Source organism: Spea bombifrons, chromosome 1 (assembly GCF_027358695.1).
Source record: "Spea bombifrons isolate aSpeBom1 chromosome 1, aSpeBom1.2.pri, whole genome shotgun sequence".
Lineage (NCBI taxonomy): Eukaryota > Metazoa > Chordata > Amphibia > Anura > Pelobatidae > Spea > Spea bombifrons.
The window spans coordinates 18,025,100-18,046,817 of record NC_071087.1 but is presented as its reverse complement, the minus strand read 5'-3'; the positions used below and the strand labels follow the sequence as shown (position 1 = coordinate 18,046,817).

The window sequence follows — 21,718 nt, the reverse complement described above, 5'->3', positions numbered from 1 at the left end:
TAACAATGAATCAAATGGAACTCTAATATTTGTAGATAGGTGCTTATGATTTATGGATTTAAAGTTTCAAAGTTCTGAAGTATTTGAGGACAAAGCCACTTTTCTCTATCATGTGCAGTCACCTAGAAGGTATAATTTAACTGGATTAACATCTTACCTTTATTTCCAAGCCGCAAATGTTCATTTTCAAACAATTCTTTAAAAAAAAAAAAGCATGACCAACAGTTAATAATTTAGTAAAGGATAAAATATAGCTATGCAGCTGCTTAAAAGCTGGCGTGAATGAACACATGCAAGTATGCTTTATAAATGCTCTTTTTAAGGAAAAGTTAGGGCATCAGAATTCTTTGTCTAATTCTTACATTCACGGTTTACACATAAAGCCGCTTAAATAAAAAGTAACCCCAGTTTACTATTAATATTGATCCCTCGGCATGATGATATACACAAGAGGTAAGTAACCTTCAGAGAAATACAAATCACAGCTAAGAAAAGGTTTTTTAAGCAGTGATTGGGAAGGGCTTGAAAATGTAGAAATCGGGAATGGCGGCCCCAGGTTAATGCTTGTGGACCAATCTGCTGTTTGAAGACGATGAGCTTGTGAAGTTTATTATAGGGAAGCGGGGCTGATTTCAGGTTGGAGTTGAGTTAGGTCTTATGTAGACTTAACTTTCCTTTTCAGAGACTCCAAACCTTTTTGTACACATTTTGTACACATAGTATTAATGGATATTATTACCCTCTACATCACAAAGCAAGAAGGAACCAATGAATAGGTACAATACCTGGAGGGACCTGCGTAGAATCATCCACTCCTAGCTGGCCTGTATTCAAGTTAAGCTCACAAAAGAACTCCCTCTGTATTAAAGACAGAAAATAAACTCATGTAATTAGACTTACAAGATCCATACAAAAATGCCACAAAGTTGTTTAATTCAATAGACGTCTATATACAGATACTCAATAGGTTGAATACGTTCAAGTACATTTGGGTACCTCTGGAGGATCAAAACAGACATCTGATGAATATCAGGCCACTCCAATTCTAATAGGAAAAATGTTGTTTATTGAGACAAAACGTGGCACTGGGGGATAAATAAGACTTTGTGAGAAAAGTTTCACAGTGCTTACACAATTGGTGTCTGCACATAAAATGGCTATGGGTAGAGAAAAAGTACCTTTACAACAGATATATTGAACTTGAAAAATGATTAAACCTTTGTCAGGAAGTATGCATTAACAGTTCAAGGGGGGTGCTATGGCTTAAATCACCATATTACACAAAATATACTCAGCCACTTTGTGCCTGGCATTAACAATATCGTGTTCAAAACAAAGCATTATGGGAATAAAAAATAACAAGCCAAAACATTCAATTTTTTACAGTTTTATGTATAACATAAAAGTCTGAGGAATATGGGCCATTCTAAGATACAGAAACATAAAAAAATGCATTCATGGTCAAAATGTATAGTTCCTTAGAAATTGCCATTGGAGCAGGTCTTGGTACCCCAGCAGGGTATCCCTGCCCCCGCCAACCGCTGACCACTAAGCCTCTTGCTGGTTCCCAGTCAATATCAGAGCATCAGTCGCCGACATTGATATAGATATCCCCAAGAACATTAGTCAAGACTGAATGCTTGAGGATCAAACAGGTACTACGGTGCTATGTTTATTAGGGGACATGCACATATTTATACCAACCCCCCCAGACAAATACGGCACAATAGGAGAAAATTACATCAACAAATAAACAAACGTCTCACAGGACAAGGTTTTCACACTCTAGGAGAACAAAAGTACAATAAAACAGTCTCTTACAGAAACTGAATGTTCTCCCCCACCCATCGCAGTAACCTAATGACAGTAAATACAAGCGATCGCTGATGCCAGGAGATCTGTACAATAAAACTAATTTTCCCATAAATTTAAACAGGTGCAAACACTGGGAAAAAAAACATTTCAGAACAAGAGTGCCCCGACTTCGCAGCAACCATTAATAAGAAATACAGAGGACATAAACACTGAGGAGATGTGCCTCTATAAATATATGTGTTCACTTTGCACCTTGAGTTAAACAGAAACAGTTGACTTTAAATGAACTATTCTGCTTAATTTTCTACTATTTATTTTTCAATACCAAAACACTGAACCGAATGTTAAAAAAAGCCCATAAATCTAATCTCTTTCGTATGTTCACAGACTTTATGTCTAGCCAATACTCATGTGACACATGAAAAGAGCATTCATGGGTTTAAAGAGCTTTGTTTCCATATCAGCAGAAAAAAAATCTTGTGATAATTTTGTGTGTTTTAAGGGAATGCACAGCCTCAAGTGCACTGATAAACATATTTCACATTTCTTATTCTGAATGATTATCCCTCATTAAACGCACCTATCCCATAACATTAAGTTGCTGAATGTTGTTGATTGATTCACAGAATAAACTCACGTACACACACACACATATATATATATATATATATATATATATATATACACATATATATATATATATATACAAACACTCTAAAAGCTGCAACAGTGACACTGATCTAATGCGGTTGCTTTTCTCAACATGGCAGAGCATCAGGGTAATGTTTAGTGTAGATGGAACAGCAGCTTTAGCATACAAACCTTTGTCCATTGTACCATGCACTTTGCATACAACACCTCGTCCTGGGTATGATAGACTTCTCTGCTCTGAGAATACACTTTCCTTTTGGATTTACTTGGTGCCTATGACTGTGATATGACCCCTTTTAATATTTTGATTGCTGTAAGCCACTTTAGGATGTGCAGGTGGACGAACGTGTTCAGTCAGCCATGCCATGAATGATAACAATCTCAAGCACACATAGCCAGCTTTAAAACAGATGCCTGGGACCAATACGGGATGAATATATTTATATAGTGCCATTATGCATGTATGCCTTTTCACGTTATTTTAATGCAACACCACTATCATCGCTTACCAGTTCAGGAATATCTTTAATTTTTAATGGAACTTGAATCAAACCAAGGTGGCTTCTAAAACTAGGCTGGTCTCCATTATCATAATTAGGATTACGCAGATTTATTAAGACCTGGAAAGAAGAAAATCCCACTGTAAGCATTGGATTGTATTATATGAATAAGCGTGTCTGCATTATGGATTGTCTTGGTTAAAAACATATGTGTCATTCAGATTAATGCAAGATTCACCTATTTGACCAACTGACCCTATATCGGAGAGAGCCTATATCTGCTCTAAGAACCATACTCAAACAGATAACATACACTATGCTATAACAACACAAAGTCTTTGTTTAACAGAAAATAGTATATCATAAACAGCAAATATACACTAAAGCAATTTGTGGAAACAGAAACATAGAATTTGACGGCAGATAAATTCAGTCCATCTAGTCTGCAAATGTTTTCTTATCTAAAGACCCTGAACCTAATCAGTCCTTCGACTTGCCTTTACACTCAGGAGAGCCATATGCCTATCCCACACTGTTTGACTTTCCTCACTGTATTAGCCTCTACCACCTCTACTGTTATTTCAGGATAGCGTTCCATATGACGTACCTCCAGAAAATCTTTAGGTGCGTAAACAGGTCGAAAAAGACTCAAATCTGTTAAAAATAAATAAGACACTATAAAGCAGAAGAAATGGTGAGTATTGAGTATATGTAGTAATTCAGAGCATTAAAGAAGGTGTATTTTCTTTGACTTCTCACACATGTTATTTCATTACTTTAAAGTAAATGTTCACATAATAAAATAAACATTCACATACAAATAAAAAACACAGAATTATTTGTTACCCTAAAAGTTAATGTAACCCTTGTGAGTGTGTTTGTGCGCCTATCGTGGAGGAATTAAAGGGGGAACTGTAGCTGTCACAATTTTTAGCATAACTACTGCTTTGTGTTTGGAGATATTTTGTTTGAAGCACTTCAAGACACATGAAGGCCAGCGGCCAATATATCATACGCATGCAGCCACACAATATGCACTTCCATTAGCTGCCTAGAACTTTAGAGTGCAGCTTCACACTGAAGGTGTGGATTGATGACTGTAAGAAGGAGGCACCAAGGGCATCTCCCCTCCCTTTTGTCTCTCTTCCTCCTCTCTCCCTCTATTAACTATCTTTCCTTCCTCTTCTCTCTTCCTTTCTCTTTCTACCTTCTCTCAATCTCCATCCCCCTAATTTTCTCTACTCTTCTACATCCCTCACTTCTATATCTTCATTCAATGTCTCCTCTCTTCCCCTCCTTCCACTCTCTCTCTTCCTCCCCTTCATTTCTCTCATCACCATCTCCCACCCATCTACTTCTCTTATGTGAATAGTTTTGCCATTGTTGCTGCCATACTGGGAATGAGTAGATCATCCCATTTTGATTACGAGCACTGCTACCGAATCTTCGTTCCGGGGCCACAGCTGTGTGTGTAGCTGCAGACAGAGGCAGTATATACTGTGGAAAATGAGAGAGGAACCAGGGGTAAGGTCTGTAGACTGTGTCAGTCTGTTAAATTTACGCTGTCCATTAGAGGTTTTTTTGTAGGCTACAAGCAGGACAGGGGCCAGATCAGATTGATCAGAATGTTGCATGGTCCTTACTTTAAGCCCTGTCAGCTTGATACACATAGAGAATTGTAATCATGGTAGCAGGTAGCCATATTACTCTGTCTTTTGTCAGCAATCAGATTTTCTTTTACTTTTCAATTGCTGAGAACAGAACCGATTTCCTACTAACCAGTGAGCATGGACGGTAGACGCAGTCCACCCCCGGCTTGTGGGTTCCTCAGGGGTCTAACAAAACACATCAAGTGCTGATTTGGAGGTAATAAGGAGCCAACACCGGGACAGGTTTAAGGCAGTGCCAAACAAAATACACAAGCCGTCTGAAGCTATGCCTTCCTAACAGCATTTGTGCAGCCCTGTATATCTTATTTAAAACAAACCTGTACCAACTATACTGTGTTCCCTATATAAATAGCAGATTCCTTTGCATAAGTTTCATTTTAAATATTATCCTCGTGGGAACTTAATTGCACACCCAAAATACATTATTCTTTAGCATCATATATTGGCTATATCCATTTGTAGATCTATGTCTGCTAGCTTAGATGAACTATCTATTTAACATATGTCATGCCATGTATTGTTCATGATAGTTTCCCTTTAATAATATATATATTTATCAGAAAATGCATAACTCTGTTTCATACCTGGTTCATCAGTTCCCATCTCATTCCATTTATTAAGTAACTCTTTCTGCTCATCTACTGGTCTCTGGAAAATATTAATTTAGGAGGATGAGTCATATGGTTTATAAGCAAGGACACTGTATTAATGGCCATTTCTGCTTCTGTGTAGGACTCCAATATAAAGTGCTCGAAAAAAAACTTTGCAAACACTGGAAATGACAGACTAAGAAAAATTCGGTTCAATGAGGACGCATGCTCATTATTACTTAAATATTCCCATCCATATCCCTATTAATGTTCCCTTCCTTCGTCTCTGTGCTTGACAGGTGGTCTACTAAACTGTGTAAAGATTAATTTTTTAATAGAGAAACACACTCCTGCTAAAAGAGTCAGCTCACTTTACATGTGGTCTAATGGATTGTGAGCTTCTAAGCGTCTGAGCAGATGGGCAATACAGAAAGACATTGATGTGGTCCTTTGAGGGAAACTTACAGTTCATTTTTGCACCCTACCTAAATGTTTTGCTTTCAATTTGTGCATGTGGCTTCTTACATTAGAAATATACAATTTTTACAATACATGCTGGCTTTATTTAAATCAATATACTGTGATGTCGATTTGTAGTCTTCTTCTACCTTGCAAAGATATAGTATAGGTTCAGCTGCAGCACTAACAAGACACACAACATACCTTCCGTGCAAGAGGAATACTAAGTTCTGTGCACATGCTGTTCAGACTCTTAAGTACTCTCTTCTCCCAGCTTGCCTGAAATCAAGGAGACAGAACAATTACCAAATGGGATGCATTAAACCCAAATGGTCATACACTGACACTTATTTAGAAAAATATGGATTGCATTGTATGTCAACATTGTTCTGGAACCTTCATACTAATTTATCTGTTGGTGCCTAATGCATAATATTCAAGAAGAATACAGACAAGCCCCTTCGGTGTTTAAACATTTTAGACACATGCCAAGGCTCAGAGCTGGTGTCCAGTTGGCAAACCAGTTGTCCAGTGAGCTGAGCTGGTAGGTGGGACGCCCACGAGGCTCCTTCTTATGTTAGCAAGTGCGGGCAAGAAAGGGGTAGAGGCACAGTTTAAAATTATAGGAATCGACCAGAACAATTGATTACGCTGTATTTGTAATGCACGTGTTTTGCGAAACAAGGAACCTCCTTTTTTAGAGATTGGTTTAACATCCAGTGTCTGCACGTTACTGGCTAGGATGAATATAGAAAGAAATTGGTGAGCTATAGCCGGTTTTGCAATTTTGGGCTCTTCCACGGACAACGAAAAACATACATTGTAATTGAGGGCATCAAGTCTTCTTGGTTATTAGTCCCAACTAATGTGTATTTCACTTTACACAGAAAGAATAAAAATTATGCCACAAAGTCTTGTTGATTGCAAGAGTAGAATATATAGAAATATACATTATATTAATATACTATACTATGTTTGCATGAGAAAAACTCACAGATCACTACCGCAACGATCTAATACACAAAGCAAACAGCTACCAGTCACAAAAATCACCTACCTGTGCTTTTCTTATATATGACAATGGTTCTTTAATGTGTTCGGCGGGTGCTAGTGAATGACAGGGACCAGGAAGCCTTAAAACAAAAAGGAGCATAGCTTTTTGATAAAAGACACTAACACAGTTTGGAAGTTTATGGGGGATTTGTAGAATAAAGTCATATCATTTACATAGCTCAAAGCAAACATCTACCTGTGTATGTCGTTAAAGGTACTTTTTTATTCATCTTACAAATATTATGCCAAACAAGCCTTTATTTTGCCTAATTTGTACCGCTACGGGAAGATAAAATAAAAGTGTAATAATGATGTGCTGTAAGCTCAGAAAGGCAATGGGAGCTCCTAATGGCTTCTTACATAGTGGCATTATTCAGTATTGAATCCTACCAGTATTAGTCCTACTAAACAGACCATCTCCCAAAATGGGTTAGAACAAAGTGTTTCATATAGGAATATCTGCAAAAGGGGTCTGAGTGAGGGGTCGCATAAAATGAACAAAAACTCTTTACAGGGACAGGTTGGAATTTTCTCTTTTGATAGACATTTACTATGTGAGTAAATACATTGTTATATAGCATTAAAAAGCATACCGTTCAGAAAGAATGGCCTAATTACTGAACATTAGAGTTTGGTTGCTAAACGTTCATAAATAGTATGATTTCCCATGGAATACTTAAAAACAAGGCATGGACAGAATATGTGGGGGGGAGCATTCGTCTTATTGAATTTACTCACAGGCTAAGTTCACGATAAACTGCGTTCTGAAGTTTCTTCTCCCAGCCTAGTAAAAATGTAGGAAACAAATCACATTTTATCAGGCACTTCACTTTTATCAGGCTATGTGTCAAAGACAAGTGTTCTTGTGATGAAAAATACCTTCCTTGTTATTAAAGCATTAAAAAATCATTAAATGAAGGAATGTTTAACATAGGAAAGCAAGCAGTTGTTTAATCCTACATTTAAATAACTGACAAACATGAGAATATTATTAGAAAAAAGACTTCCTTGTGCACGTCTAGTGATAGATAAATAATCTTAGCAGCAAATATTATTTGTGCCCATTTCTAAGAGAGCACGTGTGCACCAAGTGGCCTTCTTGGCCCCTTCTGAACTAGAGGTCTTACTTCCCTGCTAGGAACTACATTACACTTCTGCTATTGTACATGCATCTATCTGCTATCTCCATACATTTTGACATGGCCGCTTTCTTAGGGTAAAAGAGATCATAACTAGTGTTGGAAGCACTGTTTTTTGTCTTTTAATGACAAGAGAAAAAGAGGGAGTCGGGAATAATTATTTCTGAGGGCTTAAAGGTAAGCAGACAATGCAAAGTTTTGGAAAACGCAGCAGGGAAACAGCTGTGCCACTTTACAGATGTCTGTTCAGACCTCATTTGTTATATTGTGTACAGTTCTGGAGATGTCATCTCCAGAAGGATATTGACATTTTGCAGGGAGTTCAGTGGAGGGTTACTAAAATGGTAAATGGTTTGCAGGACATACTAAGGGATCTCAATATGTAGCCTGGAGGAGAGAGAGGAGATACGATGGAAAAATGTAGGTACTTAAAGAGATTACTTTCATACAGAAGTTCAATACAAATGATGAGCAATGTTTAGAAGCCATAATTAAAATAGCAGCACAGATACTTATTGGATTGGAAGTCATTTAATGGAGTTACCTGTTCAGATACTATAGATTAGCTAAACTTTCCTTGATCTTAATCAACAGCCAGAGAGCTGCAGGTTGTCTGCCTCTGACCCAAACAAACATGATTGTCAGAATTCATACCTGATGCTTTTAGAAAATCTTTGATATCTTCCTTAACTGTTTCCAGTTTAATATCTGGCCTGTGTAGACTCCCCTGTTAAATAAAGAATACAATATATGTTAACACTGTATAGCATACACTGATTATGTAACATATAGTAAAGTACAGAATTCAAGTAGACAAAAAACTAATTGTCAAAACATGGCGCATACAAACATATGGCGCAGTATTTTGGCCAGGGACAACTAGGTCTAGGGGCAACAACCTGCAACTGCAATCCAGGCTCAGATCTATATTGTATCTACATGTCTTTACACTGCAAGCCACCCACAGATACTGAGCTCCAGGATATGACACCAGCAATTGATACACAGTGTGAGGGACATAATGGCAGGCTAAGCAATATATGGCCATACAGTTTGATTGAATCCTCAATATCTATATCTAAGTGTGATAACTTGAGAGCCTCTTTTAGGTTAGAATGCAAACAGTCCTACTGATTCAACTCCTTATTAAGAAAAAAATAGCCATGAAAAATTAAATAGGGCTCGCCAAACTTTGGGTACATTGCCATAGTGGTGGACTCACCAATATATGGCCATATATTGTGATGGAATGCCCAATATTTAGGCCTTAGATGTAGGTGATTTTGAATAGTATTCGCTGGGTATTCTTGCTTTGTTTCATCAAGGATTGAACCAGCAGATGTACAGACGTCAACTAAACTACAAGGACCAGATCCCCTATCTCTGGGACCTGGAAAGGAAGGGGGAGACAAAGGTGTTCAACGGGAACCACACAAGCTACTGTAAGCTCTCTGGCTACTGTAAGACACTATGTGGACACATAACCACCATTCCTATATGAGCTTGTTGAGCATCCCATTTCAAAACCACAGGTATTGGTATGCAGTTGCCCCCCCTCTACAACAGCCTCTACTTTTCTAGAAAGACTTTCCACAATATTTGAGTGTGCCTGTGGGAATTTGTGCCTAATCAGCCAACTTCAGTGGACTTTTTTTAATATAGTGAAGAAAATCTAACAATATACCAAATTAGCCAATTGCCAGATAGCCCTTGAATAGTAATGCATCAAGCCACAAAAGAAAAAATGAATAATCACACCCCTACACACAAGCAGAAACAACAAACTAACAAACAGACTACAGGATGCACTTACAACAGCTCCTCCCAGGTATGCTCCACTTTTCCCATATATGTGGATGAAAGACCCCAGACGTAAGCTACATCTCCAACAGGAAGATGTAACACCCATGCTATCTATCCATTGCCTGAATTCCAGTCTTATATGTAATTCTTTCTGCCAAGATTCAAACGCTGCTGTTTTGAGAGGGGGTCATAGTACTTGCAATATAACATACCACATTTTTAAAGTTTTCTTACTTGACCTATTTTTGAACATTTCTACAATCTGATGGCGAGCATCATCAGTTTCAATTTTAAAAAGATGTGTACTTATGTAATATTAAATCCTCTTCAAATATTCTTTATGTGGTAGTTTAAAGTCACTCGCCAGTTGTGTAAAAAATTTAATTTTATTCCCCCTCAATAAGTCCTCAATCCTACATCTTTTATAATTGTTCCATTCGTGCAGACTTAAATTAGTCAAGTTGTTCTGCAGAACTCCAGGGAGGTACTCTTTATAATACCATCTTTCAATCCAATTCTTTTTTAAAGGAAAGTCAGAATTCAATGTAGCTTTTAGTAGTCATTAGCATGCCATGCCCCTAGTGCTTCTATTCTAGTTTGTTGAAACCACAGCACGCATTCCAACCTGGTTACTCCAATTATCTTCTGCTCAATATAGTGCCAGTCCCCTGCTTTACTCTGCTCATACTGTACCTTTACAATATGTGAGAGAATTCTCGCCTGGAGGTACCTCTTAAAACTTGGCACTCCCAAGCCTCCTCTTTTTAGGGCCAGTGCATAATACCCCCCTAGCAATTCTTGGTTTCTTCCCAGCCAGAAACACATTTTTCTATATGTGTTTGGAACATTTTAATTCAACAAAGAGGAAGTCGGATGGGGAGCATTCTTAGCAAGTATAGCCATCTTGGTATTATATACGCCCTGACTATATTCATCCTCCCAAGCCAAGAGACAAAGAGATCCTTCCAGTCCCCTATTTGGCAAAGCAATTCCTTTTGTAATACTTATTTTGTAATAATTAGCTTCAACTATCATGTTGATTCTTTTAGGTATCATAACTCCCAGATAGCGGAGTCCGTTATTTTCCTATTGAAAATGATATGATGTCTCCAATTTGTGTCTTGTCTCGTCCGAGATGGCTATACTCATTGCCTGTGACTTATGCTTCACCTATAGTTCAAATAAAGGTCGTAATCATGAATTTCCCTCATCAACGGAATCAGAGAACTCTCTGGGTCATAGAGAGATATAAGTACATCATCCACATACAACCCATCTTACCAAAAGAGCATTTCTAAAGTCAGACACTGGTGTGGGACGAGAAGGCCTAGCTCCCAATTGGTGTTCTGATTCATCCCAAAAGGTGCTCAGTGGGGTTAAAGTCATGGCCCTGTGCAGGACACTCCAGTTCCTCCACACCATACTTGTCAAACCATGTCCTTAGGGACCTTGCTTTGTGCACAGTAATGATGGTACAGGAAGTGCCTTGCCCAAACCGTTGGAAGTTGGAAGCATAGTTATATAAAATGCTTTTGTATGCTGAAGCATTAACATTACCCTTCACTTCAAACCATTTTCCCTCCTCTTTACAGTAAGCACTGTGTATTTCGGTAGGTAGCATTCTCCTGGCATCTGCCAAACCCACAAACATCCCTCAGATTTCCAGATAGTGAAGTGTGGTTCATTACTCCAGAAAACACGTTTTTACTGCTACAGGGTAGAGTGGCGGTGTGCTTTACAGCACTGCAACCGATGCTTGGCATTGTGCATAGTGATCTTCAACTTGGAAACCCATTTCATGAAGCTCCCCACAGACAGTGCTTGTGCTGATGTTGCTTCGAGAACCAGTTTCTATCTCTGTAGAGAGTGATGCTACAGAGGTCAAGTGATTTTCATGTACCACATGCTTGAGCCCTCTGCAGCTCCACTCTGTGAGCATGCACGGCCCATTACTTTGTGGCTGAGCTGTTACTTCTAGATGCTTCCACTTCACAATAATAGCCCTTACAGTGAATTTGGGCAGAAATTTAATGAACTGATTTGTGTCAAAGGTGGCATCCTTTGACAGTGCCACATTTAAATTCACTGAGCTCTTCAGTACAACACATTCAACTACCAATGTTTACCTTACAAATAACCACAAAGCCTTAACAACAATTATTTCCTAGTCCTGAAGTCCTCTTCCTTCTCCTCATCCCACGTACGGTATATATACAGTTAAGCATATCACATGTACTGAACTATAAAAGGTGTGAGCTTGGAAAAGGATGATAACAGAAGGCATTTAACATGTTCATACAGACGACTATAGACGTCAGCGAGCACAAGATTTTACATGTCACATTACTATGCTATACATCCTTCACCATTTCAACATTCACTCACTAGCTAGCAATACATTTCAGTCATTTCCTTAGGAAAAGCCTATATATAAAGATGACAGGTCCTATATGTCAAATTTCTGCTCCACTTACGCCATTTAATTAAATAAAAAGGAAAGGATGCTGTTTGAAATCTGATGTTGTAATTGAAGGGGAGGGTTTCGATATTATTGCGGACCTATTATGTCTGTGTAAGGAATGAACAGCTACACATATAGCCTGTTACCATGTATTTATGTATTGATATACTGTTTATTTTCAGCTTAACAAATTAAACACACAATATACAATATATAGACTATGACATGTTATGATTATTAATTGCTTAAAAATGTTACCGTTTCCTTTTTGAACATCACTTCAAGAGAATTTTATTAACGTAACTATAAGCCTTTATAAACATAAATGAGGGTCACTTTAGAACATTCAACGATTGATACTTGCTCATGAAAAAAGCATCAATGGAGCAATCATATCCATGATGTAGAAGTTACATGAAATATTATTGTTTAACGTATAGTAATATATAATATATCCTTCAAGAGCTAAGCAATAAATTACAGAGCAGTAGATTTTGTCTCTTTAAATCGCCAATGTTGAGGTTAGTCATTTAAAAAAAAAAAATTAAAATAATACAATAAATACTGTATTTGCTCGATTATAAGACGACTCCCCAAAATCTGAATATTAATTTATGAAAAAAAGAAAAAGCCTGAATATAAGACGACCCTATGTGAACAATTTTTTTTAAATAAAAGCTATGATTGAAAAAAATATTTTGTTTCTATTTCCTTTTTTCTTCAACCTGCCCCCCCAGTTATGCACATCTGCACCCAGGCTTGCCACTCTGTCCCAGAAATGCTGTATACCCCCTATATGCCACTGTGCCCCATGATGTGCCTTTTAACCCTCTAAATGCCACTGTGCCTCATGATATGCCTTTTGACCCCCTATGTGCCACTCTGCCTCCAGAATTGCCTTATACCCCTATATGCCACTCTGGCATTTAGGGGGTTAAAAGGCATATTATGGGGCAGAGTGGCATATAGGAGGCAGAGTGGCGTATAGAGGGTTAAAAGGCATTTCACAGAGCCATCACAATGACATCACTTAGCTCACATTATTGGTTTTTTTAATTATTACCGTATTTGCTCGATTATAAGACAATGTTTTTTTCAGTGCAAATGCTCTGAAAAATACCCCTCGTCTTATAATCGGGTCGTCTTATAATCAGACCTCAAATGACTATGAGACTAAGATCCAGATCCCCCGCAACGCTGCAGGGGACCTGGATCCTCCTGTCTACTCTCCCCAAACCCCCCCCCCCAACTTACCGGTGCTTCTGAGTCCCCGGTGTGTAGCCGGGGCAGTGTGCAGACGTCTACGCCTGCAGCCGGAAGGAGGTGCGGTTAGCAGCAGGGGTTATCTGCGTCCATCGCGCAGACCTCCCCCTATGGAAAAGTAGCTAAGGGATGAGATTTTAGTTCTTAAAAAAATTTCCCTTCACAATGAAAAGGCATACTGTATAGTAAAGGACAATACAGCGATGGGACTTGTGTATAAGTAAAAGCTGCCAATACGATGTAATGTGAACCATGGAGACACCATGAATGGATATTTTTTATATCATGGAATCTACTACCTTTTGCAACGAAATACAACAGGTACTTCAGGAATGCCATAGAACATCACAATGACAAGAACTTCATTTTGACATTCATAGTGAAAACCGGAAGGCATTAAACTGAGTATTTCTTGAGCTCCTCTTGGATAACTACATCCATCAGACATGAAAAGTGGTACAGTCAGTCTGCGCCAACCCTTCCATGACACAGTTTTACAAAACGGTGGGAGGATTAAGTGGGTTAGAAATTGTACTTTCTACATTTAACAAAGGCAGAGGGTTCCAGGAAACAATTTAGATGCAGAAGACCTCAATATTCTGGTAGTGATCTCTGAAGCAGGAAAATGATCAGTGCCATGGAAGACTAGACCTGAAACAACGCATCGATAAAATCGATAATAATCGATAACGGGAATCGTTGTCGACGATTTCCGTTATCGATTTGTCGTTGGAGCGCTCGGCTCCTTTCACTTACCTCCGCCGGCGTTCCCCCGTTTCTGCTGCAGAGCTCTGTAGTGTCCGTCTGCTTGACGTTACGTAATGACGGATGTGACGCGCGTGTACGTTGAAGATTTGAATAAAGTTTTGCACGTTGTAAGTGGAAGGATTCGGTAGCGGAGGTACGTACGGAGAGAGAGAGAGAGAGAGAGAGAGAGAGAGAGAGAGAGAGAGAGAGAGAGAGAGAGAGAGAGAGAGAGAGAGAGAGAGAGAGAGAGAGAGAGATTGCCGGGTGGGAAACTGATGGGGCAGAGTGTGGGTGGGTGCAGGGCATTTTATTAAATATTTTTTTTTATCCGATTAATCGATTAATCGAAAAAATAATCGGCCGATTAATCGATTAATAAAATAATCGTTAGTTGCAGCCCTATGGAAGACACATCAATATTTCTGCCATCAGGATAAATTGCAGAGGCTGTGGTGTGTATAGGGGCAGTGGCACATAGTCATATTGAGAAGTTTTGAATCAGCATTTGATGAGGGTCACCATGTATTAAAACAGGCCTACATGAAGGTATTATTGAGAGTTGGATTATCCTCTAATTATTTGACCCTAAAATGGGGCCTTTAGAGCCAACATGGTACTAACCATATTTCATGGATAATCACACAAGAATTTATTTTCATAATAACACTCTTTATCATTGTTTATATACAAAATATTCAAAAAGATTTACTGAATATTTTACATAACAATAGATATGAATATACACAAAAGAACATTGATTACTGACAGTGTGTCTTTTTTTTTATCAAACTGAATTTGTATTTATTTGTGTTAGACAGATACAATTTGTCCATAGTTAAGATATCGCAACAATTTAATTTCAGCTTGATTGTTTTGGTAACTATTATACAATGATTATCCTGCTGCCAATTATCAGACACATTCCGAGATACACACTAGTCATGACAGTCTTTGTAATCGAACATTGTTTAGTCCTTTAGTATTTTATCATTGACAATGTACACACTTGCTAAAATGTCTGTTTAAGTGTATTCTTTCTCACAGGCCACACAAACACATTTCAAAAAAAGGGAAACGTTTCATGATTTCATCCTCAGAGTCTAGAGGTTGAAAACTGTCTCTATTTGCCATCAGTTAACAATACCAAACATCATTATGTAATCTTTGCATATAAAAGCATTGCTTGTGTGGTCTCTGGAGGCTCCACCTCTCCGACCTCTGCAAACATTTCAAAAGGAAGACTGTGCTATCCATGCATGTATAAACAGGGCATTTGCGTTAGATGTAGAGTAAATGACTAATACTTTTTAATGAACCTGAATTAAACTGTAAACGTTTTAATGAAGTAGTCAAACTGTTATCTTATAGAACCATTGGTGGGCTACAGACACCAATAAATAAAATATGTTATTCAATGTAATTTTTTATGAAATATTGGCACCATACTAGCCCTTTGGTGTCTTGTCAGTGAGTTGCGGAAAAGTGTTTAAAGTCGCCAAATACATTTTACCTCATATACCCCCCCCAGGGTATTTGAAATGCTGGTATTTTAACTATTTCCATACACTAATTCTACCATCAGCATTTGTCCCCAGTATGTGTTCAGCAACATCTCCTGAGTACAGTGATACCCTCCATGCATGGGTTTGTCAGGTTGTTTGGGGGGTAATAGCTAATAGGCCACATTTGAGACATGTGCATTTAAGTGGAACTAGAATCTTGACATCTGGTCATTCTGCATCCATGTTCCTATTTGGAACATCTTTGATGTTGGCCAGATCAAATCATACTTGATCAAATCATATTTTTGGAAACTAGACACCGCAGGGTATTTAACATGCTGGTATTTGAACCCTTTACATGCACAAATTCCACAAGTTTATGGTATTATTATTATTTTTTTTTTTTTGTGATACCACCCATGCATGGGTTTGTCAGGTTATTTGGGAGGTAAAAGGCCACATTTGGAATTTCGACATCTGGGTCAGTCTGTGCCCATGTCCTATTTTGTGGCATCTTTGAGCCTGGCCAATTCGATTTACCCATGAAATCATGAATTTTTTTTTTAAACTAGACACCCCATGGGCATTTAAATGGAAGTATTGTACCTCTTTCCATGCAATTTTTTTGTGAATTTGAAGCACTAATTTTGGGACTTGCTTATAGAAAACGTATTTTTATATTTTATATACATATATATATACATATATATATATGTAAAGCACTCTCAAAGCATGGTCAGCACTCCAGGTCTTTAAATTAACAACTTCTCTTTATTCAAAGTCAAGTCGACGTGATGAAAGTCAGCAATGACTGAAACATCGACTTGACTTTGTTTGAATAAAGAGAAGTTGTTAATTTAAAGACCTGGAGTGCTGACCATCCTTTGAGAGTGCTTTGTATGGAAACTGCTGGTTACCAGCACCAGGCTTGGAATATTTGGAATGGTGTGCAATGGACTTTGTGAGTAAATATATATATATGTATATTAGGGCTGCAACAACTAATCGATAAAATCGATGATAATCGATAATGAAATTCGTTGGCAACGAACTTCATTATCGATTAGTTGCTCTGAAAAATACCCCTCGTGTTATAATCCGTTTAGTGTGACTCACAGGAGTCACAGCAGCAGTTGCTACTTACAGTTCCTCCCTGCAGTCACTGCCGGTTGGCCCACCCACTTCCTTTTTCCAGTCCCTCCCTGCAATCGCTGCTGGAGAAAGAAAGGGGCAGGGCCAATCAGCAGTGACTGCAGGGAGGGACAGGGAGGAAGAAAGGGGCGGAGCCAAGTGGCCGATTGGCTCCGCCCATTTCCTTAGCATCGCCATGGCTGTGACACTCATCTAACTGTGAGTATAAAATTAATATTTGGGCTGCTGAAAGTTAGGGGAGGTGGGGGTTAATTTAGGGGCAGTTATAGTTAATGGAGTGTTTAGGGTTAACTTAGGGGCAGTTATAGTTAATGGGGTGTTTAGGGTTAACTTAGGGGCAGTTATAGTTAATGGGGTGTTTAGGGTTAACTTAGGGGCAGTTATAGTTAATGGGGTGTTTAGGGTTAACTTAGGGGCAGTTATTGTTAATGGGGTGTTTAGGGTTAACTTAGGGGCAGTTATAGTTAATGGGGTGTTTAGGGTTAATTTAGGGGCAGTTATAGTTAATGGGGTTTTTAGGGTTAATTTAGGGGCAGTGGTAATTGATGGGGTGTTTAGGGTTAATTTAGGGGCAGTTGTGGTTGATGGGGTCTTCAGGGTTAATTTAGGGGCAGTTGTGGTTAATGGGGTCTTCTCTTCAGGATTAATTTAATGCTGAGGACTGAGGGTTAATTTAATTAATTTAATAAGGTTAACTTAAGGTGCAGTTAGAGGTACAAGGGGGCAAACTGAGGGGAATCTAAATCCTGGGGGCAGTGAAGATTAATCCTGTATTTATTTATGAAAGTATTGTGTCTGTGAATGAGTCTGCAAATCCTATGAGGGCACTATGGCATATCAGGGGGGTATACAGCATACCTGGGGAGGACGGAGTAACATATCTGGGGGTATAAGGCATATAGGGTATATAAGGCATATGTGGGGAGGGCAGTGTGACATATCTGGGAGGGCAGTGTGGCAAGCCTGGGCTCAAATATGCATAACTGGGGGGCAGGTTGGGGAAATAAAAACAAGAAAAAAATTTTATTCTGCCGTTTGTTTTTAACATGCTATGTTACTTTATTAAATAATTTAAAATAAATGACAAATTTAATTTTTTTTATCCAATTAATCGAATAAATAATCGGCCAACTAATCGATTATGAAAATAATCGTTAGTTGCAGCCCTAATGTATATATATAAATATAATTTGACTTTTTGGACAGACCCTCTGTGTACTGGTTAGCCATTCATCTTGTGAGTGGCAGCAATGTCACACACTGATGGCGCTTTTTGTTGCTCTTCGAAACAAAAACAGGGCAATCTGGGGTGAGGGGTTTGAAGCATTACAGCAATGCGGATTTCACTTAGGAAGTGATTGATGATCACTTCCTAAGCTCTGTTTTAGCTGTCCAATTTGTTGATTGGTTCGGCAGTGGCCATTTTTTGGGGGGAAGGCTCTCCTCCCAGTATCCTTGGCTAGCTTCACTTGTAAGGCTTCCATGGATGCTGCAAAGCCACCAAACGTGGAGCCCGTACATTTACAGGCATTGTCACAAATGTATTGCTTTGTGAGCCAATACATGGATGTGCTTTGTCATGAAGGACTCAGACTGCAAAGAAGACAGATTCAAAGGACAGGAAGTACACACTGTCAAAATCAATTTAGCTTAAATGTAATTTCAAGGTAAAAGAGTGTTAGCTTTGGCTTGTTAAAGTTCTAAAAGATACATTATTGCAAAAGTGGACCCTGTGTGCACGGACATTAACAGAAGTACCTTCTCCCTGGGATCAACTCTGTTAACCAGCCATCCCGCAGAGCTTCCTCAAAAAGTTGCTGTGGCTCCGCCCTTTTTAGGAAGTACTCCAAGTAGCCAGAATAATGAAGACAGATTCATGTAGAAAGAGAGATGCAGAAACGCGGGTCCGTCTGCAATATTGTGGCACCTTTAAGTACACTTCCACTAAAGGGCAGAGCCATGGAGAGCCCAATCAGGATAACCTCTTCCTTGTTCCTCTAATCGAGGGACACAGTGTGCGCGGATGCTCTACCCTTTTGAGGAAATGTTCCTGGAGGCCTGGTTAATGGAGATGATGCTGGGGAGAAGAGGATGAAGATAGAAGACTGAAGACCAAGAAGAGGCAAGAGAAGAAGAGGAGCTGTGGAAAAGGAGACGTGGGACACAGAAGCAGTCAGAGAAGAAGGTAGGGAGACATTAAGGGAGTGAGATATTCTTGTGTTCCAGGGGGGTGGGAGAAACAACCGCATTGCCGGTAGACTTCCGTATTAATACTCTATTTTTATTTATATACGATGTTTTCTTTTTTTTATTGTTATTGTTTTATCCTGTGCTGTTCTATATCAAAGGTATGAATGAATATAGACCAAAGCTGTTTCCCTACATGTTTTTCAGGAGATATTGTACATGACGTACAAAATATTCAAGAGCACCAATAATGTTGACCAAAACTGTATATTCCTTGGTAGCCCTTACAGGTCAGCAACACCCAAAATATATGGTATCCAAAAAATTTGACCAATGTGGTAATACCACATCATACTCTTGGACATATAATAAAGGCAAAATAAGAAAAACGACTTCACACCTTTGCACTCACTGTATGGGAAGAAGCGTGAGACTCAATATCTAACGTACAGCGCTGCAGAATGCGGTGGTGCTATACAAATCATAATGTCACCCTCATTGAGAAGTAGTAAAAGGAGTTAACCTATAATTATCCACCAGACAACCTAGACTACAGTCTTAGAACCCTTAACAAGTTGGGGGTTATATCAGAGTGAGGGCCACAGCAAGCATTACAGGGTTAAGCAGGGGATCTAATTCGATAGCCTGTCTAGAGACTGCAGCCGTCATTGTCCTATTCTGGAAGCTAACACGTCGCCCCCTCGCAATGACAGAGGCAGCAGGGGCAGTAAAACAGGGCATGACAGCCATTGTGCCCGGGCACGGGGATTAAAGGGGCGTAAGGCGGGACATGTCACTCATCTTTATTCATACAGACACCAGCAGCAAGGTATCTTTGTATAGGTCATGGTTGCCAGGGGTGTGAATTACTGCCTGACCCGCCTTCATTCCCTGCCAAGGCTTGCTTCCCCTGACAGCTCCCTGCTCACCGACTCACCCGCGCCGCCTTCTCCAGTTGGCAGTGCAGACTAGAGCCCTTCAGCTTCTGTACAATATGTGCGATGGTGACAGACAGCCCATCTTCTTCCCCCTGCATCCTGGCAGCTGCTCCGGGGTCACACGCAGTCCGGCAGTAAGGACCAGACGTCTCCTAGCAACGGAGCATGTGTATCACCTATCGAAATACCCGGAAACTGGAACCTTGACGGGCTAGTTCCGGTAGTCAGACAGTAGTCTAAACAAGTGAGGCGTATCACGCCCATGGGCCATTTGTTTTACCGCAAAGCCGCCAAGAAATCGAGAATATTTCCTAGAGGTTTTTAATGCATGTTTTAGCCCAAGCCATAGTGAAATACATTCCAAAAGATCCAACCCCTCTATATAATAAGGAAAATAATTGATTTTAATCAGTGTCTTGTTACCCTTTTCTGTAATTTTCGACAATCCTTTGTTTTCTTATGTACCATAATCATCCTTTTTTTCAAGTAGTCCTTAACCCCTTTAATCCCAGGGGTTTTTGGTACCTCAAACCACAGAGCAATTTTGCCATTTTTGCTCTATGTCGGTTCAGCGATTATTCTCTTTTCCTGGGAATAATGTACCCTTGTAAACTATATATTGTTTCTTCAAGGTGAGATAGAGCTTCCTTTTGATACCATAGTTAGATGATTAGCTGAAAATTTTGAATGAGAAATTTAGTGAAAACTAGCGAAAATTTGAAAAAAAAGACAATTTAATGTGTAGGACAAAATGTAACCACTTGGTTATCGAGTTTTAGAAGTGGTAGGACGGTACAGGAATCGATGGGGCAGCTGAATGTAGTTCAGGTTACATGAATAAGACACTTCAACTTTCCCCCAGAATACTGATTAGTATTAGATGGTTGTAACTCAGGGGCGTAACTAGAAACCTCAGGGCCCCGGTGCGAGAATCTGTTAAGGCCCCCCCCAACCCATCTATCCCTTTCTCACAATCTACCCTCTCCCTCCCTACCCCCTTCTCACAATCTACCCTCTCCCTCCCACCCCCCTTCTCACAAACTACCCTCTCCCTCCCTACCCCCCCTTCCTCACGATCTACCCTCTCCCTCCCTACCCCCTTCTCACAATCTACCCTCTTCCTCCCTACCCCCCTTCTCACAATCTACCCTCACCCTCCCTACCCCCCGTCCCACAATCTACCCTCTCCCTCCCTACCCCCCTTCTCACAATCTACCCTCTCCCTCCCTACCCCCCCTTCTCACAATCTACCCTCTCCCTCCCTACCCCCTTCTCACAATCTACCCTCTCCCTCCCTACCCCCCTTCTCACAATCTACCCTCTCCCTCTCTACCCCCCCTTCTCACGATCTACCCACTCCCTCCCTACCCCCCGTTTTGTAGGTCACTTACCGTCAACTCCTGTGTTGGGAGCGTGAGGCGTTTGTCTCGGGTGCCGACGCTTCACTGCTGAGCGCCGGCATATGACGTCATATGCCGGCCCTCAGCGTGAAGCGCCGGCACCCAAGACAAACGCCTCACGCTCCCAACACTGCACCCTGGGCAGCGCTGAGGCAGGCGGCGGCGGTGACTGCGGCGGGGAGCAGAGGCATCCTGGATTTCTGTCAGTCAGGGGGGCCCAAGAGTTGCCGAGCGGTCATTTTCAGCAACCGCTCGGCACCCCTTGGGCCCCCCTGACTGGCAGAACTCCAGGGCCTGGTCGCGACCCCTGCCACCCCGGTAGTTTCGCCACTGTTGTAACTCTTAGTATTGCACATAATAAAGCCTTGCAAAGTTTATATTTTTAAAA

General features: G+C 39.9%; 1 protein-coding gene across 1 annotated transcript in view; it reads right to left on the bottom strand.

Annotated features, from left to right (window-relative positions):
* Positions 1 to 20,301, bottom strand: part of TBC1D19 (TBC1 domain family member 19) — a 51,842-nt gene extending 31,541 nt beyond the window's left edge. Inside the window, exons 1-10 of the mRNA XM_053458349.1 lie at positions 19,930 to 20,301; positions 8,532 to 8,604; positions 7,477 to 7,522; positions 6,743 to 6,818; positions 5,890 to 5,964; positions 5,221 to 5,284; positions 3,574 to 3,620; positions 2,976 to 3,086; positions 786 to 858; positions 158 to 196 (exon numbers count right to left, since the gene is read on the bottom strand). Coding sequence (XP_053314324.1) covers positions 158 to 196; positions 786 to 858; positions 2,976 to 3,086; positions 3,574 to 3,620; positions 5,221 to 5,284; positions 5,890 to 5,964; positions 6,743 to 6,818; positions 7,477 to 7,522; positions 8,532 to 8,604; positions 19,930 to 20,028 — 703 coding nt within the window. The 5' untranslated portion in view covers positions 20,029 to 20,301. The remainder of the gene's footprint in view (positions 1 to 157; positions 197 to 785; positions 859 to 2,975; positions 3,087 to 3,573; positions 3,621 to 5,220; positions 5,285 to 5,889; positions 5,965 to 6,742; positions 6,819 to 7,476; positions 7,523 to 8,531; positions 8,605 to 19,929) is intronic.
* Between the last annotated feature and the right edge of the window lie 1,417 nt (positions 20,302 to 21,718).